Source organism: Ceratotherium simum, chromosome 15 (assembly GCF_057802395.1).
Source record: "Ceratotherium simum simum isolate JZ-2026a chromosome 15, ASM5780239v1, whole genome shotgun sequence".
Lineage (NCBI taxonomy): Eukaryota > Metazoa > Chordata > Mammalia > Perissodactyla > Rhinocerotidae > Ceratotherium > Ceratotherium simum.
The window spans coordinates 3524774-3551339 of NC_141914.1; the positions used below are offsets into that span (position 1 = coordinate 3524774).

The 26566-nt window shown below is 38.6% G+C and overlaps 1 protein-coding gene across 1 annotated transcript; it reads left to right on the forward strand.

Annotated features, from left to right (window-relative positions):
• The first annotated feature begins 19835 nt into the window (after nt 1–19835).
• LOC101392993 (olfactory receptor 5H2-like) lies at nt 19836–20765 on the forward strand. Its single transcript, XM_014794948.1, has one exon. It carries the CDS (start codon nt 19836–19838, stop codon nt 20763–20765), a length of 930 nt encoding a protein of 309 aa, XP_014650434.1.
• The last annotated feature ends 5801 nt before the right edge of the window (nt 20766–26566 follow it).

The following is a 26566-nucleotide window of genomic DNA, read 5'->3' on the forward strand; positions in this document are numbered from 1 at the left end:
ATGATGTGTCTTGGTGTGGGCCTCTTTGGGCTTATCTTGTTTGGGGCTCTTTGTGATTCCTGTACCTGGATGTCTGTTTCCTTCCTTAGGTTAGGGAAGTTTTCATCTATTATTTCTTGAAATAGGTTCTCTGCCCCCTTGTCTCGCTCTTCTCCTTCCAGGACACCTATAACACGGATGTTAGTGTGCTTGATGTTGTCCCAGAGGTCCCTTAGACTATCCTCACTCTTTTTAATTCTTTTCTCTTTTACCTGTTCTCCTTGGGTAATTTCTTCTAGTCTTTTGTCCAGCTCACAGATCCGTTCTTCTGTATCCTCTACTCTGCTTTTGAGTCCCTCTAATGAGTTTTTCATTTCCAGCATTGTATTCTTCATTTCTGATTGGTTCTTTTTTATATCTTCCATTTCTTTGTTGACATTCTCACTGAGTTCATCTGTTCTTTTCCTCAGATCAGTGAGCATCCTTAACACGCTTAGTTTGAACTCTCTGTTGGGTAGGTTGCTCATTTCTGTTTCACTTAGTTCCTCTTCTGGGGTTTTGTCCTGTTTCCTTACTTGGAATGTATTCTTTTGCCTCCTCATTTTGCCTCTTTCCCTGTGCTTGTGTCTATGTATTAGGTAGGTCAGCTACATCTCCTGCTCTTGGATAGGTGACCTTATGCAAGTGATGCCTTAGGAGGCTTCCAGTGTGCTTCCCTCAGTTCTCAATGTTCTTGGGGTGACCCCTATGTGGGCTATGTGTGTCCTTCTGTTGTGGCCTGTTTGCTCTCCCTGTAGGCACCCAGGGAGGCTGAGTTATGCTCCTGGCCAGCTGTTGTAATGCTCAGCTGCTTGTAGTTGTTGTGGGCCCTTCAGTCTCTTTATCAGGTGTGGGGAGCTCCAGCACAGTTGGCTGCAAGTTCTAATACCACATTTGTGTTGCAGTATTTCTTTTAAGAGAGTAGGCCCCCAGCATGGCAGGTTGTTAGGCTCAGGGCCTTACAATTGCTGTAAGCCTCTAGCCTATTAGGTCTCTTGTCAGCTCTCTGAGGATTGCAGCTGGGTGGGGCTGGCCTCAGGCACAGGAGCACCCAATCGTTTCAGGCTTTGGAAGGTGGGGCAAACCTCCTATGTGGGTCTTTGAGAAGCACAAGTCTTCTGCAGCTGACAAGCCCTGCCACCCACAGGTCCCCACACACAGTCAACACAGTCCTGCCCCGTGTGAGTGCCCCGACCTCACCAAGCGGACCCAATCTCTCCACGGTGGGAGCCCCACACACTCCACCACTGCCCCACACTCTCCACCCGCTCCTTGTGCACACCCTGCCCTGTTCAAGTTGGCTCAGTTGCCAGGCTGCAGAGAATCCAGTCACCAATCTATGCAGGCCCACAAGTTGCCTGAGGGCTTGTTGTTGGGTGGGGTCAGTCTTTAGGGTGGGCTGCCTGCCCTGGCTGAGCTGGATTAAATAGGTGCTCTAGCAGGTGGGGCAGACCCTGGGCTAGCAGGCCTCAGGGAGAACTCCAATGGCATCTGTGTCAGCACGCCCACACCGAGCCACAACCATGTCCACCGCCAATGTCCCAGTCCCTGGAGAGGTCTCACCCCTCACCGAGATGCACTCAGGGCCTATTAGGTGAGTCTCCTTTCACCACAGCACCGTGCACCTTTCTTTCTGGTGATTTTAGGATGCTTTCTGAAATGGGTGAGTTTGCACGCGGGCCCTTTAAGAGCCAGTTTTAGTTTCTTTGTGAACCGGGTTTTCTGGGGGTACTCCCCAATGCTTTAGTAGCAGGTAAAGTCAGATATTATGCCGCTGGTCTTGATTGTGCTGGGTCCACAAAATGCCCACAGCGGGGGCGCTCCCCGGCTCAGGGCCCCGCGCCTCCAGGGAGGCTGCGTACCTGTGGGCTGCTCCCGGAGGCCATGAAGCTGGCAGCTTGTGAAGGCGGCATTTTTCCTCTCCAGAAGGGAGTCTCTGCCGCTTCTACCTCAGTTAGGATTGTCCGTTGTTGCAGGAGTTCCTCTTATCCAGTTTTCAGTTCTGTCTCAGGGGTAATTTTTCCACGAGTAGTTGTAAATTGGCTGTGTCCATGGGAAGAGGTGAGTTCCGAGTCTGCTTATGCCACCATCTTGACTCCCAAGACCCCTCTTCAATTTTTTGGAAGAGTTTGAGAAGACTAAGTATTAAATCTTCTTTCAAAGTTTGGTAGAATTCACCAGAGAAGCCATCTGGTCTTTGATTTTTGTTTTTGGGGGGATTTTTGATTACTATTTCAATCTCTCCACTTGTGATCGGTCTACTCAGATTCTCTATTTCTTCTTGACTCAGTTTTGCGAGATTGTATGATTCTAAGAATTTATCCATTTCTTGTAGGTTATCCGTTTTTTTGGCATGTAGCTTTTCATATTATTCTCTTGTAAGCCTTTGTATTTCTGTGGTATCCATTGTAATTTCTCCTCTTTCATTTCTGATTTTATTTATTTCAGCTTTTTCTCTTTTTCTTAGTGTGTCTGGCTAAGGGTTTTTCAATTTTGTTTATGTTTTCAAAGAACCAGCTCTTAGTTTCACTGATCCTTTCTATTATTTTTTTAGTCTTTATTTCATTTATTTCTGCTCTGATTTTTATTATTTCCATTCTTCTACTTACTTTGGGCTTTGTTCTTTTTTCTAGTGCTTTTAGGTATAGTGTAATATTATTTGAGATTTTTCTTATTTCTCTAGGTAGGCCTTTATTGCTATAAAATTCCCTCTTAGTACTACTTTTGCTGCATCCCATAAGGTTTGGTATGTTGTGTTTTCATTTTCATTTGTCTCCAGGTATGTTTTTATTTCTGCTTTGATTTCTTCATTGATCCAATAGTTGTTCGGTAGCATGTTGTATAGTCCCACATGTTTGTGACTTTCCTGGCTTTCTTCTTGTGGTGGATTTTTAGATTCATACCATTGTGGTTGGAAATGATGCTTGATATGATTTCAGTCTTCTTAAATTTTTGTATCTTGTTATCTTCTTTGGCTTGAAGTCTGTTTTGTCTGATATAAGAATGGCTATACCCACTTTCTTTTGTTGCCATTTGCTTAGTGTATCATCTTCTGTTCCTTTACTCTGAGCCTATGTTTGTCTTTAGAGCTGAGATGGGTCTCCTGGAGGCAGCATATTGTTGGGTATTGTTTTTAATCCATCCAGACACTCTGGCTCTTTTGATTTGTGAATTCAATCCATTTACATTTAGAGTGGTTATTGATGTATGAGGGCTTAATACTGCCATTTTATTTCTTGTTTTCTGGTTGTTCTATTATTTCCACCTTTTTTGCCTTGTATTTCTATCTGCCATTTAGTTTGGTGCTTTTTTGTGATATTTTTCTCAGTTTTCTTTTTATTTATTATTAGTGACTCTGCTCTGATTTTTTGTTTTGTGGTTACCCTGAGGTTTGTATAAAAGATCTCATAGATGAGATAGTCCTTTTTCTGTCAATAGCATCTTGCCTGCATAAGCCTATGCAGTTTTCATCCTTTTCCTCTCCTCTTCTATGATTTGTTCTCACAAATTATCCTTTTATGTGTTGAGAATTTGTGACCAAGTTGAAGTGGTTATAGTTATTTTTGATGTTGTCATTCCCTTTATCCTTTATGTTCTTATTAAGTGTTTACTAACCTATTCTGATATAGAATTGCAATTTTCTGATTCTGTCTGTCTATTTATCACCTTGGTCAAAGCTTCGTAAAGCTTTGCCTTTTTGTTTCGGGTAGGAGGGCTCCTTTCAACATTTCTTGTAAGGCAGGTCTAGTGGTAATGAACTCCCTCAGCTTTTGTTTGTCTGGGAAAGCTTTCATTTCTCCTTCGTATCTGAAGGATAACTTTGCTGGATAAAGTATTCCTGGTTGATAGCTTTTGTCTTCCAATATTTTGAATATATCATTCTACACTATCCTGGCCTGTGGAGTTTCTGCTGAGAAATCTGTTGATAGCCTGATGCGGGTTCCTTTGTAAGTTATTTTATTCTTTCTACCCACCCTTAATATTCTTTCTTTTTCATTGACTTTTGGCAGTTTTACTATAACATGCCTTGGAGAAGGTCTTTTTGCATTGAGATAATTAGGAGTTCTATTAACTTTATGTACTTGTATATCCAGCTCCTTCTCCAGGTTTGGGAAGTTCTCAGCTATTATTTCTTTGAATAAGCTCTCTGCTCCTTTCTTTCTAGTTCCTTCTGGGATACTTATTATCCTTCTGTTGCTCTTTCTAATTGAGATGGATATTTCTCAAAGATTTACTGCATTTTTAAAAAATGTTAGTTCTCTCTCCTTTTCCATCTGAATCATTTCTAGATTTCTATCTTTGAGCTTGCTAATTCTCTCTTGCATGTGGTCTCCTCTATTTTCAATGCTTTCTATTTTATTTTTCATCTCATTTATTGTCTTCTTCATCTTCAGAATTTCTGTTTGGTTTTTTTTTTTTAGAGTTTCAATCTCTTTGGTGAAGCATTCCTTCTGCTCATTAATTTTATTCCTGGGCTCAGTGAACTGTCTTTCTGAGTTTTCTTGTAACTAATTGAGTTTATTCATGACAGTTATTTTGAATTCTCTGTTAGATTGTAACCTGTGACTTTAAGTTTGGTTTCTAGAGAGTTATCATTTTTTTTCTGCTCTGCCGTGTTATTGTAGTTCTTCATGGTATGTGATGAGTTGATCCTCTGCCAGTGCATTGTGGTAGTAAACACCTCTCCTATTTGCGTACGGCTTTTGATACTTTGGTTCTGATCTGTGTTGTACTTGAGAGCCTGTACATTCCAACCTCTACTGCCTCTGCTAGAGGTGTCGTCAGTGCCCTCCTTGTGCTGCTTGTGCCTCTGAGGTTGCTGGTGCCTTGCTGCTTATAATGTGGCTGCAGTGTCAGGTGTTGCCATTGGTGTCACCAGGCTTTGAGCACTACCTCTGCTTCTGTAGTTACCTGGCTCTCTGTTTCCCCCACTGGCTTTATGCAGGTGTTGTTGGTGCTGCAGCCTCTGGTTTCTGGAGCACACTGTCGAACTTTTAGAAACCTCGGGTCAGGACACCCCATCCCTGTTGGGGAAATCTGTGTTTGGGATGCTGTACCCACTGCTAGAAAGATCTGTGCCACCACCAGGGGTGGGGGAAGGGACTAGGTCAGAAGGAGCACTGTGGGTCCTGAAGCTGCAGGATCTGTGGGCCCTGCCACTGCTGGGGAATGGCATGGGCTAAGCCAAAAGTGCAGTGTCTGTCCCTGCAGCCTCTGTTCACTGGCACACTGTGAGGATCCATATTTTGTATCACTATTGTCGGGGAGGGGAAGGGAGATGCTTCCTTACTTCCACTGCCTCCCAGATGTCCTGGTCACCCACCTTCAGAAATATAGCTGCATGGATCTCCCATGCATTCGGTGTGCTGTACAGGGAGTCACTTATTGGTCAATGGATGTTTGATTTTTTGTAACTTAGAGGAGAGAGACAAAGAAAAACTCAGTCTGTCATGATGCTGATGTCTACGCTTTTTAAATCTTATAATGAGCCTGGGAGATTACTGAGCCGGGGATGGCTGCTGCATGCCAGCTCCCCTTCTTAAGTTTCTTTCATGGCAATCACAAATATCATACACCTAAATTGAATTATTCTCTGATTGAATTATTCCATGATTCACATTGTTGATAATAGCCAATCAAAACCCCATTGCCTTATGTCAATAAAGTTAATGAGAGGGATATTTGCTCATTAGAAAATGTAATTGTCAAGCTGGATCAACTTTTGGACCATCATTCTCAAAGAAATTTCATATACAAGATAATCCGAAGATGTCATAATATGGCGATAATATGATGATACCTCTTCTGAGAAGGTACCTTTTAAGTCAGACATATTTGAGGGTGACAGCTAACAATTGCCTCATGATAATTCCATGTATTTTTCAAGATAAAGAAAGAAGTGCACTAAATGTACCCCTAGTGTTTGTATTAGTCAAGGTAACCCAAAGTACAGAACCAATAACATACATAAATATATAGATAGGTAGGTAGGTAAATATATATCAAGTTATATGTATATCATATCTATATCTCTATATAAAGACACTTATTGTAAGACATTGGCTTTAATGATAATGGATACTGAGAAATCTGATGATCCGCTGTCTGCAAGGTAGAGAAGAAGGAAAGTTGATGGTGTAGTTTTAAGGCCTGAGAATAGGAGAGCTGATGGTATGGATCCCAACAAGTCTGATGGCCTGAGAACCAAGAGACCCCAGGGCAAGAGAACATCAATGTCACAGATCCACCAGTCAGGCAGAGAGCAAATTCAACCTTCCTCTGTCTTTTTGTTCCATTCAGGCCCTCAGTGGATTAGATGTTGCTCACCAGCATAAGGGAGGACCAATTACTTTACTTAGTCTACTAATTTAGTTCTAATGTTTTGGGGAAACTCCCTCACAGACACAACCAGAAAGAATGTTTAACCGGATATCTGGACAATCTGTGGCTGAGTCAGGTTGACACATAAAACGAACCATCACAAATCCACCATTGTCATGTGACACCCATACGCAATTCTTTAAACCTCACTTAAACTCCAAAGAAGACAATAGCAGGGTCATAATTACATCTAACATGATATGACTATGCTGCACTAAACCCTTCCTTAGAGGAAGAGGTAAAATCCTTGAGTCATGTTTACTCTTCTCCTGATACTTGTGAACTTAAATACTATGACATAAAATTAACAATACTTCGTTACTATGATACAAAGTCAATACATTTTATGTTACGTGATAAGAGAATAGGAGTGGAAATAAAATAAAAATATTTGCTATGTATTATGTATGCATACATAAACATACATAAATAAACACACACACACAAATGTATTCTCATCAAACTGAGGAGTAAATAATCATGGCAATTACAGTTCTCATTTCTGTAACCAGTCATGTGGTTATAACTTGTAATTATAACTACCTCCTTCCACTATCCGTTCCATATTCCCTTTGGCTTCAGTAATCACCTCACTTGGTCAGGTTTGTTTATCTGGTAATTTTTCTTTCCTTTCATTCCTGAAGTGTCTGGGCCATTAGAAGTCTTGCCTGGATTGGTTTGTTGAGGTTTTCTTTCACCTTAATGACAAAGAATGGTACTACTAAGAGATGTTCTAACTGACCTGAATTTCAGACATTCTTGTCTTTATCTCCATTCTGTAGGAGCAATCCAATTTCTCCTTGAAGTCAGGATCAGGCACACCAGCCAGCACAGTAACTTTCTTCTTTGAAGGATGATTCAGTACTACATATTGGACTGTGATTCAGAAAGTACACAGCCTTCTGGAGAACCTTGCCTAGCCCTGGATGGTAATGCCATCTAGGTGGTGCTGTGACTGAGTTTCAAAAGACCATTCAATTGTTCCATCAAACTACCTGTATCAGGATGGTGGGAAAAATGATAAGATAAGAGAATTCTATAAGAATGAGGCCATTGCTGCACTTTATTTACTGGGAAGCCAATTCCTGATTAGAAGTAAAACCATGTGGAATACCATGACAATGGATAAAGAATTCTGAGAGTTCATGGACAGAGTTCTGACAGAAGCAGTGCATAAAGGATCGGAAATCCATATCTAGAATAAAGGTCTATTCTAGTAAAAAAAAAAAAACCCCACCTCCCTATCCATTACATTGGAATCTGTCCAATGTAATCAAACTGCCACCAGGTAGCTGGCTCATTACCCCAGTGAACAGTGTCATATTAGGGACAGAGTGTTGGTCTCTGTTACTGGCAGATTGGGCACTCAGCAATGACCATAGCCAAGTCGACAATAATAAGTGGAATTTCATGTTATTGAGCACAGACATAACCTCAATTCATGCGACCATAACCCATTTTTTCATGAGCCCATTTGGTGACTATATGGATGGCTGGAGAAAGAAGTTGAATGGTGTGGATAGAGTGGATTATCCTGTCCATTTGACTATTAAAATCCTCCACTGCTGAGACCACATGGTAAGCATTAACATAGGACACAAATATCCTCATGTTTTTTGCCCATTTAGAGGGATCTATCCACATACTTCTTCTACAGATTTACTTGTCATCAATTTTCCACTATTCTTATTGACTATTCATCCAAACCATTGGCAAAAGCCCATGAATCATTACATAATCACATATCTGGCCATTTCTCCTTCTAGGCAAGTAAACAACCAGGTGCATTGCTCAAAGTTCTGCCCAGTGGGAGGATTTTCCTTCACCACTGTCATTCAGGGATGTCCCAGAGACTGGTAGTAGTGCTGTATTTGTCCACTTTTGAATGGTGTCTGCATTTCCTGCTGAACCATTGGTAAATCAGGCCCAGGTTACCTCTTCCTCTGTCTAATGATTATAGAGAACCCCTCATGAGGCCATAAGTGCAGGCTGGGATAGAGAAGCCAGTGGAGCAGGTATGAGGACCATGGACATTTAGGCCACTGCTTCATGTAACTGACTGGTGCCTTCAGGGCCTGCTCAGGCTAGATTATATACATACCACTTCCATTTGATGATGGTGTGGCTGTGCACTCCTGGCTTGGTGGGTCATATAACATCCTGGCTTGGTGGGTCATATAACATCCAGTCCATGAAAGACACCCCTGGTCCCATGGGAAATTGGTGGCCTGTGGATAAGCATTCAGTCTCAACTAAGTTCCAGTAGCAGGCCACAGCTGTTTCTCAAAACAGAGAGTAGTTACCTGCAGTGGATGGCTGGGTTTGCTCCATATCTAACGGTCTGCACTGTGATTTACCTATAGGGATCTGCCAAAGGCTTCAAACAGCATCCCTATCTGACACCACCACTTCAAGCACCACTGTTTCTGCTGGATCATATGGCTCAAATGGTAAAGCAGCTTGCAGAGTAGCCTAGATCCTTTGCAAATCCTACTCCTGTTTTGAGCCACACATAAAACTATCAGCTCTTGTTGGCACTTGATAAACGAGTCCGAATAGTACACCCAAATTCGGATGATGTTGCCTCCAAAAAGCACAGGGGCCACTAGGTGTTGTGCCTCTTTTTGGTTGTAGAAGGGGCCAGATGCAACAACTTATCCTTCACCTTAGAAGGGATGTCTCCACCTGACTCACAGAACTGGACCCCTAGAAATTTCATTGAGATCAATGGGCCCTGAATTTTGCTGGATTTATTTCTCACCTTCTGGCATGCAAATGTCTGCCAATATGTCTACAGTAGTTGCTACTCCTTGCTCACCATGTCCAATCAGCATAAGGATGAGTGTGATATCTTGTGGGAGGGAAGGAAGATCAAGAGCCTTGAGAAAATGTTTGCAAATCATGTATCTTATGAAAGTCTTATAGCCAGGATGTACAGAGAATTCTCAAAACTCAATAATAAGAAAATATATAACTCAATTAAAAAATAGGCAAAAGATTTGAACATATACTTCACTAGACAAGATGTACACATGTCAAATAAAGACATAAAAATATGCTCATTATAACTCATCATTAGAGAATGCAAATGAAGACCATACTGAGATATCATGACCCACCTATTAAATGATTAAATTGAAAAGGCTGGAGACAGTGTCAAGACGACAGCATAGGCAGACTCAAAACTCACCTCCTCCCATGGACACAATGAATTTACAACTACTCTTGCAACAAGAGAGTTACTGCTAAGAGATAACTGAAAACTGGATAAAACGAACCCCTACAACAAAGGATCGTGCTGACTGAGGTGAAAGAGGCAGAAATTCCTTTCTAGAGAGAAAAAAGCCACCTCTTAGCTGCAATGCATCACTCTTAAAGGGCCCATGAACAAATTCACCCATTTCAGAAAGCAACCTAAAATCAGAAAGAAAGGTGCACAGTCCTTTGGTGAAAAGAGACTCATTTGATAGGCTCTGGGTGCATCTCAGCGAGGAGTGAGACCTCTCCAGGGACTGAGACATTGGTAGCAGCCATTATTGTGACCTAGTACAGGTGTGCTGACACAGATGCTGGCAGACACCATTGCAGTTCTCCCTGTGGCCTGTTAGCACAGGAGTCTGCCCCACCCACTACAGCATCAACTTAATCCAGTTCAGCCAAGGCAGGCAGGCTGCCCTAGGGACTGGCCCCACCCAACAGCAAGCCCCCAGGCAACTCGTGGGCCTGCATAGGTGGGATGCGTGGAACCTCTGCAACCAGAAGAGTGGGCCACCACTGCAGGGCAGGTCATGTGTGAGAGGCAAGCCTGTGTTGGTGGCAAGCCTCTGCAGTGGGGTGATTGAGTCTACTTCAGTGGGTCAAGGCACACACACGGGTCAGGACTGTGTTGACAGGGTGTGTGGCCCTGCGGTTGGTGGGGCCTATCAGCTGCAGCAGACTTGTGGTTCTCAAACTGCCGCATAGGGGTTTGGCCCCACGTTCCAAAGCCTGAAACAATTGGGTGCTCCCATGCCTGGGGCCGGCCCTACTCAGCTGCAATCCTGAGGGAGCTGACAACGGCCATGCAGGCCAGAGGCCTACATCAATTGTAAGCCCCTGAGCCTAACAATCAGCTGGGAGCCTATTCTCTTAACAGAAAATCTGCAACAGGAATGTGCTATTAGCCCTTGTAGCCAGCTGTGCTGGGGCTCCCCATGCCCAATAAAGTGACTGAATTGTCCACAGCAACCACATGCAGCTGAGCATTACAACCAGCTGGCCAGGGTGACAGTCTAGCCTCCCTGGGCACCTCCAGCAAGAACAACCCTGTCACAACAGAAGGACACACATAGCCCACACAGGGGACACTCCTGGAACATTTGGAACTGTTGATGAGAGGCAAGCACACTGCTGAGCCTCATAAGGCATCTCTTACATAACGCCACCTCTCCAAGATCGGGGATGTAGCTGACCTACCTAATATATAGATGTAAGCACAGAGAAAGAGGCAAAATGAGGAAACAAAGGAATACATTGCAAGTAAGAGTACAGGACAAAACCCCAGAAAAATAACTAAGTGAAACAGAAATAAACAATCTACCTGACAAAGAGTTCAAACAAAGAGTCATAATGATGCTCAGTGATCTTGGGAGAAGAATGGATGAACTCAGTGAGAACATCAAGAAAGAATTAGAAAATATTGAAAAGAACCAATCAGAAATAAAGAATACAATGCTGGAAATGAAAAATTCACTAACAGGACTCAATAGCAGAGTAGATGATACAGAAGAATGGATCAGGGAGCTGGATGAAAGACTATAGGAAATCACCCAAGCTGAACAGATAAAAGAAAAAAGAATTAAAAAGAACAATGACAGTCTAAGGGACCTCTGGGACAACATCAAGCACACTAACATCTGTGTTATAGGTGTACCAGAAGGAGAAGAGAGAGACAAAGGGGCAGAGAATCTATTTGAAGAAATAATAGCTGAAAACTTTCCTAACCTAAGGAAAGGAACAGACATCCAGGTACAGGAAGCACAGAGAGCACCAAACAAGATAAACCCGAAGAAGCCCACACCAAGACACATCATAATTAAAATGTCAAAAATTAAAGATAAAGAGAGAATCCTAAAAGCTGCAAGAGAAAGGCAACAAGTTACCCACAAAGGAAACCCCATAAGGCTATCAGCTGGCTTCTCAGCAGAAATCTTACAGACTAAAAGGGAGTGGCACAATATATTCAAAGTGCTGAAAGGAAAAAACCTACGGCCAAGAATACTCTATCTGGCAAGGTTATCATTCAGAATGTAAAGAGAGATAAGGAGTTTCCCAGACAAGCAAAAACTAAAGGAGTTTATCACCAAGAAACCAGCTTTACAAGAAATGCTAAAGGGACTTATTTAAGTGGAAAAGAGAAGGCCACAAATAAGAATAAGAAAATTATCAAAAAAAAAGTAATAAAATCACTAGTAAGGACAGATATACAATAATGGTAGCAGATCAACCACCTATGAAGATAATATGAAGGTCAAAAGACAAAAGTAAAATTATCTATTTCCATGATAAGAGGGTAATGGATAAACACACACAAAAAGAGGTTAGATATGATATCAAAAACATAAAATGTGGGAGGAGGGGAGTGAAAGAATAGAGCTTTTAGAAAGAGGTCAAACAAGACCATCAACTTAATATAGATTGATATATATGTAGGTTATTATATATGAGCCTCATGGTAATCACAAACCGGAAACTTATAATAAATACACAAAAAATTGAGAAAAAGTATCCTAAACATAATACTAAAGAAAGCCGTCAAACCACAAGGGAAGAGTCTTAGCAAGAGAAGAAGAAAGGAACAGAGAAGAACTACTAAAATACCCAGAAAAAAAGTAACAAAATGGCAATAAGTACATTCTTATCAATAGCTACTTTAAATGTCAATGGACAATGCGCCAATCAAAAGGCATACATTGGCCGATTGGATAAAAAAACAAGACCTATATATATGCTGCATACAAGAGACACATTTCAGACCTAAAGACACTCACAAACTGAAAGTGAAGGGATGGAAAAAGATACTCCATGCAAATGACAAAGAAAAGAAAGTTGGGGTAGCAATACTTATATCAGACAAAATAAACTCTAAAACAAAAACTGTAACAAGAGACAAAGAAGGGCACTACAAAGAAGGACGATCCAAAAAGAGGATATAACACTTGTAAATATCTATGCACCAAACATAGGAGCACCTAAATATATAAAGAAATTATTAACAGACATAAAAGGAGAAACAGACAGCAACACAAGAATAGTAGGGGACTTGGACACTCCATTTACACCCCTAGCTAGATCATCCAAACAGAAGATAAATAAGGAAACATTGACAAAATGACACATTAGACCCTTTGGACTGACGAGATATATACAGAACATTCCATTGTAAGACCACAGAATACACATTCTTTTCAAATGCACATGGAACATTCTCCAGGATTGATCACATATTAGTCCACAAAACAATTCTCAATAAATTTACGAAGATTGAAATAACACCAAGTATCTTTTCTGATCACAACGGTATGAAACTAGAAATCAACTACAGGAAGAAAATCATAAAATCCACAAATACATGGAGATTAAACAAAATGCTACTGAACAACGATTGGGTCAACAAAGAAAGCAAAGAGAAATCAAAAAATACCTGGAGACAAATGAAAATGTTAATATGACATGCCAGAATTTATGTGATACAGCAAAAGCAGTTCTAAGAGGAAATATTATAGCAATACAGGCCTATCTCAACAAACAAGAAAAATCTCAAACAATCTAACAGTGCAACTAAAGGAACTGGAAAAAGAAGAACAAACAAAGGCCAAAATCGCTAGAAGGAAGGAAATAAAAATCAGAGCAGAAATAAATGAAATAGAGGCTAAAAAGCAATAGAAAAAATCAATGAAACCAAGAGCTCATTCTTTGAAAAGATAAACAAAATTGACAAATCTTTAGCTAGGCTCACCAGGAAAAAAAGGGAGACAGCTCAAAGAAAATCTGAAATGAAAGAGGAAAAATTACAATGGATACCTCAGAAATACAAAACATTATAAGAGAATACTACAAAAAGCTATGTGCCAACAAATTGGATAATCTAGAAGAAATGGATAAATTCTTAGAATCATACAACCTTCCAAAACTGAATCAAGAAGAAATAGAGAATTTGAATACACCAATCACCAGCAAGGAGATCGAAACAGTAATCAAAAGCCTCCCAAAAATAAAAGTCCAGGACCAGATGGCTTCCCTGGTGAATTCTACCAAACATTCAAAGAAAACTTAACACCTATCGTTCTCAAACTTTTCCAAAAAATTGAAGAGGAGAGGAAGCTTCCTAACTCATTCTACGAAGCCAACATTACCCTGATACCAAAACCAGACAAGGACAACACAAAAAAGGAAAATTACAGGCCAATATCACTGATGAACATTGATGCAGAAATCCTCAACAAAATACTAGCAAATCGAATACAGCAACACATTAAAAAGATCAAACACCATAAACAAGTGGGATTTATTCCAGGGATACAGGGATACTTCAACATCTACAAATCTATCAACGTAATACACCACATTAATAAAATGAAGAATAAAAACCACATGATCATTTCAATAGACGCAGAGAAAGCATTTGACAAGATACAGCATCCATTTATGATAAAAACTCTGAATAAAATGGATATAGAAGGAAAGTACCTCAACATAATAAAGGCCATTTATGACAAACCATATCATTCTCATATATCATTCTCAATGGAGAAAAACTGAAAGCTATTCCTCTAAGAACAGGAGCCAGATAAGGATGCCCACTTTCAACACTCTTATTTAACATAGTATTGGAAGTCCTAGTCAGAGCATTAGGCAATAAAAATAAATAAAAGGGATCCAGATGACATGATTTTATATACAGAAAACCCAAAAGAATCCACCAAAAAACTTTTAGAAATAATAAATGAATATGGTAAAGTTGCAAGATACAAAATCAACATACAAAAATCAGTTGCATTTCTATACACTAACAATGAAGTAGCAGAAAGAGAAATTAAGAATACAATTCCATTTACGATGGCAACAAAAAGAATAAACTACCTAGGAATAAACATAACCACAGAGGTGCAAAACCTGTACACTGAAAACTATAAAACATTGTTGCAAGAAATAGAAGTAACACGGTGAAAATGTCCATACTTCCTAAAGCAATCTATGGATTCAATGCAATCCCTATCAAAGTTCCAATGACATGCCTCACAGAAATAGAACAAAGAATCCTAAAATTTATAGGGAGCAACAAAAGACCCCAAATAGTCAAAGGAATCCTCAGAAAAAAGAACAAAGCTGGAGGTATCACACTCCTTGACTTCAAAATATACTACAAAGCTATAGTAATCAAAACAGGATGGTACTGGCACAAAAACAGACACACAGATCAATGGAAGAGAATCAAGTGCCCAGAAATAAACCCACACATCTATGGACAGCTAATTTGCAACAAGGGAGCCAAGAACATACAATGGAAAAAAGAAAACTGGATAGCCGCATGCAAAAGAATGAAAGTAGACGATTATCTTACACCATACACAAAAATTAACTCAAAATGGATTAAACACTTGAATGTAAGACCTGAAATCATGAAACTTCTAGAAGAAAACATAGGCAGTATGCTCTTTGACATTGGTCTTAGCAGCATATTTTCAAGTACCATGTTTGACAGGGCAAGGGAAATAATAGAAAAAATAAACAAACAGGACTACATTAAACTAAAAATCTTCTGTACAACAAAGAAAACCATCAACAAAACAAAAAGATAACCTAACAATAGGGAGAAGATATTTGCAAACCATATATCTGATAAGGGATTAATATCTAAAATATATAAAGAACTCATATATCTCAACAACAAAAAAACTAACAATCCAATTGAAAAAATAGGCAAAAGATCTGAACAGACATTTCTCCAAAGAAGATATACAGATGGCCAACAGGCACATGAAAAGGTGTTCAACATCACTAATTATCAGCGAATGCAAATCAAAACTACGATGAGATATCACCTTATGCCCATCAGAATGGCTATAATTAACAAGACAGGAAACAACATGTGTTGGAGAGGATGTGCAGAGAAGGGAACTCTCATACACTGCTAGCAGGAGTGCAAACTGGTGCAGCAACTATGGAAAACAGTATGGAGATTTCTGAAAAAATTAAGAACAGAACTACTATATGATCCAGCTATTCCACTGCTGGCTATTTATCTAAAGAACACAAAAACACAAATGCATAAAGATATATGCACCCCTATGTTCACTGCAGCATTATTCACAATAGCCAAGACTTGGAAGCAACCTAGGTGACCATCAAGGGACGGATGCATACAGAAGATGTGATATACATACATAATGGAATACTACTCAGCCATAAAAATGCTGAAATCTGACCATTTGTGACAACATGGATGGATCTTTAGCGTATTATGCTAAGTGAAATAAGTAAGGGGGAGGAAGTCAAATACCATACGATCTCACTCATAAATAGAAGGTAAAAACAACAACAAACAAACAAATAGAGACAGAGATTGGATTGGTGGTTACCAGAGGTGGGGGGGTGGGCGGTGAAAGAGGTGATTAGGCACATGCATATGGTGATGGACTGTAATCAGTCTTTGGGTGGTGAACATGATGTAATCTACACAGAAATCGAAATATAATTACACCTGAAATTATGTAATGTTATAAACCAATGTTACCACAATAAAAAGGAAAAAGAAAAAAAAAAAAGAAAAGGCTGCTCATACTGGAAGCAGCAATGCAGACCTCTGTACTCACAGACAGGCAACAAAATGAGTTTTTCTACTTTAGAAAGCCTAACAGTGGAAAGAGCTTTACAATTTCCTAACAACTTTTGGTAAGAGAAAATGATTTCCACGATATTCATTATTTATTTTTTCTTTTTTTGTGAGGAAGATCAGTCCTGAGCTAGCATCCATGCCAAATCCTCCTGTTTTTGCTGAGGAAGACTGGCCCTGAGCTAACATCAGTGCCGATCTTCCTCCACTTTATTTGGGACACCACCACAGCGTGGCCTGACAAGCGGTATGTCAGTGCGAGCCCAGATCCGAACCCAGGCGGCCAGCAGCGGAGCACAGGCACTTAACCGCTACGCCATGGGGCCGACCCCCTCATTATTTTTTTATAGAAAGTTAAAAATACTGTTAATTTATAATATCTTTGATTTGGTTTACAAGATGCCAAAAAGCCAGTTGAAAATGGAGAACAAATAGTGAATAACCTGTATTATTTTATTACTGTGAAGAAAATCTAGATAAGCAAAATAGGTCTAAGAGTGAATTGTATTCTTTAATGATATTTAGTTATCTGATTAGCATAATTATAGTGACTTGATAAGATACATTTTGGTAAACTAAAATATTAAACAATTTAAAAGTTGCTTTAAAGATTCAGATCATGATGTTTACTGCTTAAGAAATCTTTCTGAGGATTCTGTTCAAAATATTTATTCCATTTAATTAACCACATCCTCTGATTAAAATTTTAAATAACTTAAATATTAACCTTCCTACCTTTTACACACTTCTGATAATGATTTGAGTATTTTATATATATATAATTTATAATATAATATAAATACATATATTATATGTAGAGAGAAAGGAAAAAATGTCCTTCTAACTGCTGTTTCCAGCTTTACGACTTACTAAGTACCCACACATTGAATTTGAGGATTTTTGATTATTTACTGATTTGGGACTGCGTGGAAGGAAGCCCATTCCAAATAACATACATTTAACAGCTACAATTATTGGCATTGGTTTTTCATACTGACTGAATTAGGTTCCAGTCTGGCTCAACAATCCTGCTAATAAAACTGGTGGAGAAGAAAGTGCTCTCAAGTAAAACTAGCAGGATTTCTAGAGAAAGGCAGTTCTAATGACAGTAATAACAAAGATAAAGCAACTTTTAAATATGGACAGTACAAAGTTTCTAAGGTAAAATTTAAAATGAAAATCTCTTTCATACCCAAATTTTGTAGGGAAATAAACCTGGAATTTTGTCTAAAAGAGAAAGAAAGGATTCCCAGTGTTGACACTTTTAATGAAAACCAGGGTTAAGACAAGCACTCTCCCCCAACCTCCGAGCCTCCCCTCCCTTCCCCCTCAGCCTTTCAGTGACTTCCTCTCTCTCCTATTTCCTGGCCTTGTCTGTCCTACGCTGACCATCTCTGTCTCTTATTTTCTGGCTTCTTCTCTTCCTGCCTTTTGTTTCCATTTCACCCACCAAATTTCCCATTCCACTTCCTTCCCCTCTATCCTCTCAATGCCTTCCTCTCTCTTGTGAAATCTTTCATGAGATTGTTCTGCAGGAGGAAAATTCACATCTGTCCATGGACGGTGGACAGGTGCCAACTGTTGTCCACGTCCTGGAGAACTCCATTCATTCTCCTACTGCACTGCCCCTTGTTTCCCACTCACTTCTCATTATTCTCTGACCTCAACTCTATCACAAAATGGAAACTTCTCTCAGTAAACACACTAAAATCTCTTACTTTCCACACTCAGTGATCTCTGTCCACTCCTCATCCTACCAGAGCGTTTATTTCTCTTTTGGCACGGTACTTCACACTGTCCTTGAGCATTTCCCCTCCTTAAGTCCACAGCACTCAGCTTTCCAATTCTTCCTGCTTTTCTGATCACCCTGCTCATATCCTTTTCTGTCTCTCCCTTGTCTCCTTCTGTGTGAGCCAGAATTCTGGTTGCAAGAGGAAAAGTTCATTGAATGGAAATTGGCTCTAACATAGAAATGCTAGGGAAGTTGGAGAAATCCACTGGAGGAATGGGCAGAAACACAAAGAAATAAGGCAGCCAGTCAACAGCCAAAATCATGTCCCACCTCTACCTCAATAAGAGCTGCTGTCATTGCTGCTGCACTTGGAATGCCACAGCTCACACTGACGATGCCCTTGTTGTGGGTGCAGGATGCATTTTCTGGGGCTTGATAATGCTCCATTGGTTGACTTTGCAAGCAAAATTCTCTTTTGTCCATATTTGATCCTTTATCTTCTTCTCCCCATATTCCAAATCCAGTGTAGGTGGGTTTGAGTGGCTAATCCTTGATCAAGTCCCCTGCTCTAGGTGCAAGGGGGATGGGAAAGTCAGCTTCCGGAAATTTTGGCTTCTAGAGTGGTTGCCAGCTTTTCTGTGCCACCAAGATTCATGTAGTAGAAAAGAGGTTCAGATGTTATCCATCTAATAAATAGGTAGATCCATTTTGTAATGTCTTTAATATAACTTCTTCCAGTTTCTATCCATGTCATCCTTTTTTTACTGTATCTTCCCTCTCCAATGGATAGGAATCCATAACTATGCTTGCAGCGAGCCCAAATGACCCCCAAGTCATTATTTCTATTAAGCTCTTGTAGACTTAAACTACTAAGTACATTTCACCTGGATGTTCAGAGGATGCTCTCTCCACAAACTGGCCAATGCACCTGAGTTCTCAATCTCGATTTTTGATGACCATCTACCCAGTCCCAAGTGACTCTTGTCTCTTTCACTGACCACCCCTTCGCATCTAACATGTCACTAAGTCCTAGTGACTCTACATTCTGATTTATTTTTATCTATTTCTTTGTCATCTTCATTACTACAAATGTGATATCACACATGGACTAAAACTTCACATGCACTTTAATACACTAAGGAGATTTTTGAAGTGTGTATTATTAGACCCCATTCTTAACCTACTGAATCAATTTCTACAGGAATATCTTAGAAGCTATATTTTGCACAAAAAAGTTCCCCCAGAAAATTCTAATGTGTAATCCAGTTTGGGAATCCCTGGACAATAATAACATCTTCCTAATAGTATCCCTGACAAAAGGTGCTCCTCCCTGAAGCCTATGTTAAGAACCAAATATGTAATTTTAAAAATAACTGATGATGCCATACCTTATCTTAAAATATTCAGTGCTTGCCTATGGCTTGAAGAAAAAAAGTGCAAGATTTTTCACATGGCTTTTCATTCATTTTATAATCCAGGCTCTTCTAATATCCTTACTTTTGATGCTGCATCCATGTCCCACACACAGAATTTCCCCATCACATTCAATACTTTCCCCATAAATATGCTCATGTTCAGAATGTCTCTCTTCTCTTCTAAATATGTTCATTCTTGCATATATTTTGAAACTGAAATAGTTGCATTTTTCCAATATAAGAATTCCTCCAAATAGTTTCCATGTATTATAGTAAGAGTAAATAAAATTAACGGCATTCACGTTAGTGTACGGTTTTATTTCAACTACCCACACTAAACATTCATTTATAAATCCTGAATGAATTTTCTTTTTATATTGACTGTATTTCATTTCAGGGGTAATCTATGAAGGATATGGAAACGAAAAATGCAACATTGCTGTCAGAGTTTATTCTCACAGGACTTACATATCAACTGGAGTGGCAAATACCCCTGTTCCTGATGTTCTTGGTTGTATATTTCATCACCATCATGGGGAACCTTGTTCTGATTGCCCTCATATGGAATGACCCTTACCTCCACATCCCCATGTACTTATTCCTTGGGAGTCTGGCATTTGTGGATATTTGGTTATCATCCACAGTGACCCCCAAGATGCTGGTCAACTTCTTTGCCACAAGTAAGATGATCTCTCTCCCTGAATGCATGATACAATTTTTTTCCCTTGCATTCAGTGCAACCACGGAATGTTTTCTCTTGCCAAGTATGGCATATGATCGTTATGTAGCCATATGCAACCCTTTACTTTATCCAGTGATTATGACGAATAGACTATGCATACGGCTATTAGTATCATCATTTGTAGGTGGCCTTCTTCATGCCTTAATTCATACAGGTTTTGTATTCAGATTAATCTTCTGTAGCTCTAACATAATACATCACTTTTACTGTGACATTATACCATTGTTTAAGATTTCCTGTACTGATCCTTCGATTAATATTCTGATTGTTTTCATTTTCTCTGGGTCAATACAAGTGTTCACTATTCTGACTGTTCTTGTCTCTTATACACTTGTTCTCTTTACAATCTTAAAAAGGAAGTCTGTACAAGGCATCAGGAAAGCCTTCTCCACCTGTGGAGCCCATCTCTTATCTGTCTCTTTATACTATGGCCCTCTTCTCTTCATGTATGTGCGCCCTGGATCTGCACAGGGAGATGACCAAGATATGATGGACTCTCTATTTTACACTGTCATCATTCCTTTGTTAAATCCAATTATCTACAGCCTGAGAAATAAGAAAGTCATAGATTCACTGGCAAAAATGTTAAAGAGAAATGTTTAGATCTCGTTCGAATAACTGTTCTCTGTTTTTAGAATAGTCACAAAATTGTGCAGATTAGATGTGGCTCTATTTGGTTAGTGTGCAAAGTTTTTTTGCAGTTATAATTGTCCTATTATTTTAATGACTTAAGGTGTTAGTACCTCATAAACACCTTAAAATATTTGTATATCTCATTCAAAAACACAAGGAATTTTAATCAAGTGTTCATGTCATACTCTAACAACTAAAGCAGAAAACAAAATGAAAACATTGTACATGCTTGTATATTCTTCATTGCAGCTTTATAAATGCATTTATTAGTCATTTGTTAAGTGCTAAAAGAGTGTTGTACCTCTTAAAAGTACTTGAGTACTATGTCTTTGATAATAATACAGCTGGGCAGCCTGGAGACTCACATCACATTTAAGTCCACAGTGGAGGCAGGTCTGTGTTTGAATGAACAGAGGCAAATCCCAGGAATCTGCTAGTCATCAAAGGTCTTTCCTTTCACTTTATTTGGGATAGGGTGAATTTCACTTCTTGTAGGGATTCAACTCTCATGTCACACAGAGACAAACAGAACTGGAAAGCAATGAGGAAAATAGGAGAAATGAGTTAAGACAGAGGAGACGGTGCCAAATGTAAGAGGCAGCTCTTAACTGAGCTGCTTCTATGAGGAGCTAGAAGTGAGTTGCCTCTCACTGTCCATGATGCCTTCCAAGGCCCTTTGTATCTCTGTTTGTATATTGTTGGGTAATCTGAAAAGCATCACTAATTCAGAAAGCTGACAGATTAGATTGAAGAACTAAGTTGAGATGAGCGTGAATAAGAAGAGAGAAGCGGCAGAATAGGAATGAAATGGCCTCAATCTTCCTAGAACTAAGAAATAAATGAAGCTAGTAAGATAAAGAAGTCAGTTATACGTAAACGTTATTGGATTGTGTTGTTGGCAAGGAGGGGCTTTAAATGCATGTTACCAAAGTTCGCGTAATATTAAGAAGATAGGATGTCACAGTGCCTAGTGTGTGGCTGGGGTGACATGAAAATGAGCAAGAGTTTGGGTGTTTTGTGCCCTAAAAGTCCTTGAAAGGTAGCTTTCCTCATGTTCCATACTATTTAAATATAACAAGTGCTCCATTTTCAGGTCCTTCTCTGCCCTTCCTACCTCAACGCTGTGTCCATACACATCCTACTGATACCACTGAGAGCATCACCCTCAAAACTACCTGCCTCTGTGTTTGGTAAAACTCTAGTTACTTATCCCTTTCACCCTGCTGACTTTCTCTTACTTTCCAAACATAGCTGCTAGATTAATCTTGGTAAAAAGATCTCTGATTAATCATATCCTTCTTCAATAACTTCTAATGGATTTTCATTGCTACCAGATTATATATATATATATATGGTAAATCTATCTAGAACTGCATATATACATAGGTATATGATTATTTCTTCATGTGTATATTGAGATTATACTATAAGTAAATACAGGTACATATGTGTACATATATATAGTCACGAGGCACTTAACGACGAGGATACGTTCGAAGAAATGCATTGCTAGGCAATTTCATCAATGTGTGAACATCATAGAGTGCACTTACATAACCTTGATGGTAGAGCCTACCACACACCCAGACTATATGGTACTAATCTTATGGGACTATTGTCATATTTGCAGTCTGTCATTGACCAAAACATTGTTAATTGTTACATAACTGTATTTATATACACAGATTATATGACACATAAATACATTTATTTACTTATTTTATTTGTACTTCATCCTGCATTTGTTGCCTCTGGCATTATTTGAGGTTCTTTCAACTAAAATCTTGGATTAATTCTGAAGTCTGTTCCTCCACCATTCTCCTAATGGACTGTGTTATACCCATATTGACTACAGAAAGCCTTCCGGACAAGCCTCACTCTCTCAGGCTCAAGCTTTTGCTCAGAGGAGAATCTCCACAGAGAATCCTCCCCACTCAACCGCACTGTTCATTTAAAATTGAAACAGCATCATGTCTTCAAGGTCTCTCTCAAACGTTACAACTTCCCTGATGCATTTTCAGATTACTTCTAAGAAGATACGAATGTTCACTCATTTCAAATTTTTAGCAGTATATTCTTCTTAGGCCACGCTTGGCCTTCTGTAATACTTATTTTGGGCCTACAGGCTCTTTTAGGTTACACTTTAGAAGTCTTCCTGTTCATTTGCAGTAGGTACCCCAGTGGCTTACACACATGATGTCTTAAATAATTATTTATGAAATATTTGTAAAATTAAATTAATCTGACAGCACAAAAACATAGAATGCAGTAAGAACGCATCACTCTTTTTCAATCTTGTAAGGAGCCCAGGAGATTACTGGATCTGGGATGGCTGCTGCCTGCCAGCTCACCTTCCTGTTTCTTTCATGACAATCACAAACATCATACACCTAAAGTGAATTATTCTTGATCTTCTTATCACTAGGATTTGCTCCTAGGTTAGACTGTGACAAAATATCAGGGAGAAGCATCTTCTACCTGCACATCCCACTATCTCTCTGTCTCATTATTCTACATTTGTCTTCTCGTGTATTTTCGACCATTTGAAGAAGGAATAAAGACATACCAGTGGCAATTTTTATACAATAGTCATTCATTTACTAAACCCTTTACTTATAGCCTGAGAAATAAGTTGATAAATGTTCTGAATAAAATGATATGGAATTATAATATTCTTAAGCAAACTTCATCCTATATGGAAAACTGATTTTAACTTATCAAAATGTTTTATAGATAAGGGACATAGAAAATGAAAAATAAATTTTTATATAAATTATTAATCTGTAAATTATTAGATAGTGTTTATTAAAAGATACATGAATGGAATTTCAAAGTTTCCTGCAAATCTTAATTCAAATGCCGCCACTACCAGAGTAGATCAGGAGGAAACTCAGTGATAACTTTCCTTACCAACTCTCATTTCTCTCATGCAATTGTGTCAGCCTACCATTCCAAACCTCAATAAATCAACACAGCATCTAAATTAAATGTTTAAATGTGTAGAAGAGTCAGCCTTGATTAACCTTGTTTAGTTAAGGGAAGATATTATATCTGATCCTATATAGAGTGTTTGAAACATTTAAAATTTCCTGCAGGAGATCGAAATGACCATTTGCATTCAGAAAACTGACCTGGAAGATTAGTTTGGGGAAAGAGAGACTAGAAGCACACTAACTAATTGCAGTAATCTATATTTAAAGTAATGAAGTTTGATCTAGATAAGGTGCCAAGAATGGGGAGAAATGAGAGGGAATACACACACATACCCAGTCACATACACATTTTGTAGAACAATTAACAATGAAGTATAACAAGTGGGCTACAGTAGATTAAGATCTACCTTAACCTGAAGTACTTTACCTTTAAATGAAGGTCCTTTACCTTTGGAAGGCATCAATCATGCTATCTATCACAGAATACGGAACAGCAACTTACCTAGTAAACACCCAATGAGCATTTAAAAACATATTAATGAAGACATTGCAGTTTTATTTTTTATATTTGTGAGTAGTAGTGAAATTAATTAATATGTGTTTATAGGCCATTTTTACTTCCATGAATTATCTGTTCATTTTTCCTTTGTCTCACTGTTATTTCCTCATTTAGTGTACTACTTTACAGAGAAAATATTAAAATATTGCAACTATTGTGGCAAATAATTTCTCTGTATGTTAACAGAGTATTTTAATATTTGTTACTTATAATTGGCAAACATTTTAACTTGATATACTCACATTTATTGATTTTTGTCTTATGTAATCTTTTATGCTTTTGTGTCTAAAATTTCCTTTCTTAATCTGAAGTCTACAATTAACCAATATTTCTTTTTCTTGGGTACTTCTATTTCCTCCTCCTCCTCATTTTCCACCTCCTATTTCTTTCTTCCTTTTTTTTATAGTTTAAATTTTTGCACTTAACTCTTGATTCTGTCTGGAATATATTTAGCATATGGAATAAGTTGAAGATGCAACTTCATTTGGCTTGTTTCTCCAAAAATAATTCACAGATTAATTTAACTCAAATAAACATGCAAGGAGGACTTCTATAGGAACCTGGCAAAATAAGTCTAAAATTATTCTAGAAAATAATAATTAATAAAACAAATAGATTTGATGTATTATATATTAAAATATATGATTAAGGGGGCCGGCCCGGTGGCGCAAGTGGTTAAGTGTGTGCTCTCCGCTGCGGCAGCCTGGGGTTCGCCGGTTCAGATCCTGGGCGTGCACCAATGCACCGATTGGCAAGCCATGCTGTGGCAGCGTCCCATATAAAGTAGAGGAAGATGGGCATGACTGTTAGCCCAGGGCCAGTCTTCCTCAGCAAAAAAAGAGGAGGATTGGCATTGGATGTTAGCTCAGGGCTGGTCTTCCTCACACACACACACAAAATCTATATATATATATGTATATATGATTAAGTTCTAATAATTAAAACAATTTGGTTTAAGATCAAGAATCAGTAGATAGATAAATGGAAAAAAAAACCCAGATTATCCAAAGTAAACTACCATATAAAATAAGAAGAACATCACAAATCAATGAGGAAAGAAAGGATTGATTAGTGCATGGTCCCAGATCAATGGGTTAACTGTTTATCTCTTCCATTTGTGTTAATATTTATAAGTCCCCTCTCATTCAGAGATATTTTATGAATATAACTTGTATTTTTTCTTTTTTCATATCTTAAATTTTTATACATAACACTTTTACTCAATGGGGATTCATTTCAAAATGCTGTGAAAAGAGAAATAAAGTTTAATTTTTTTATGGCTAATCAGTTGTTCCAAAAGCATTTTAACTAACTCTTCCCTTACTCATTGATTACTTATGCCTCCTTTTTGTTCATGTACAATCATACACTCATACACACATGCATACACACAGAAGTCTATTTCTAGCCTATCTGGTCTACACAACAAAACACAAAAATCTCAGTTTCTACATTAATATTCTAGTAGGAAAGAGAGACACTTTAAAAAGTAAATAAACTAAATAGTAATAAATATTATGGCTGAGGCAGACTCTTCTTCTTTGACTCAAAGTCTAAATGTTAGGATTCTATAAAGTTCAGATATAAGATTCTTTATTCTATTCTCTCTATTCTTTCTTCCTATGTGGCCCCATCTATTTTTTATAACTTTTACTATCAGCAATATGAAGATGACAAAGAATGCATATATCTTCAGCTGTCATGTTCCCTATCTCCAGACTCATGGATTCAACTGCCAAGCAGGACATAGTTATTTGAATGTCTCACAGACATATTAAATTTAACATGATCAAAAAGGAACTGAAATGGCAGTCAGAAATACAAGAGAAGAGAAACAAGGGAAATATAGAACAACTGGAAAACAAGAGATAAAATGGCAGTATTAAGCCCTCATATATCAATAATCACTCTAAATGTAAGTGGATTGAATTCTCCAATCAAAAGACACAGAGTGTCTGGATGGATTAAAAAACAAGACCTAACAATATGCTGCCTCCAGGAAGCACATCTCAGCTCCAAAGAAAACACAGGCTCAGAGTGAAGGGACGGAAGATGATACTGCAAGCAAATGGCAAACAAAAGAAAGCAAGTACTGCCATACTTATATCAGACAAAGCAGACTTGAAGACAAAAAGGACAATGAGAGACAAAGAGGAGCAATACATAATGATAAAAGGGACATTCCACCAGGAGGACCTAACAATTTTGAATATATATACACCTAACACAGGAGGACCAAAGTATGTAAAGCAACTATTAACAGACCTAAAGGAGGAAAC

Coding starts and splice junctions, on each gene's coding strand:
- LOC101392993 (XM_014794948.1), top strand. CDS start 19,836: ATGGAAACGAAAAATGCAACATTGCTGTCAGAGTTTATTCTCACAGGA.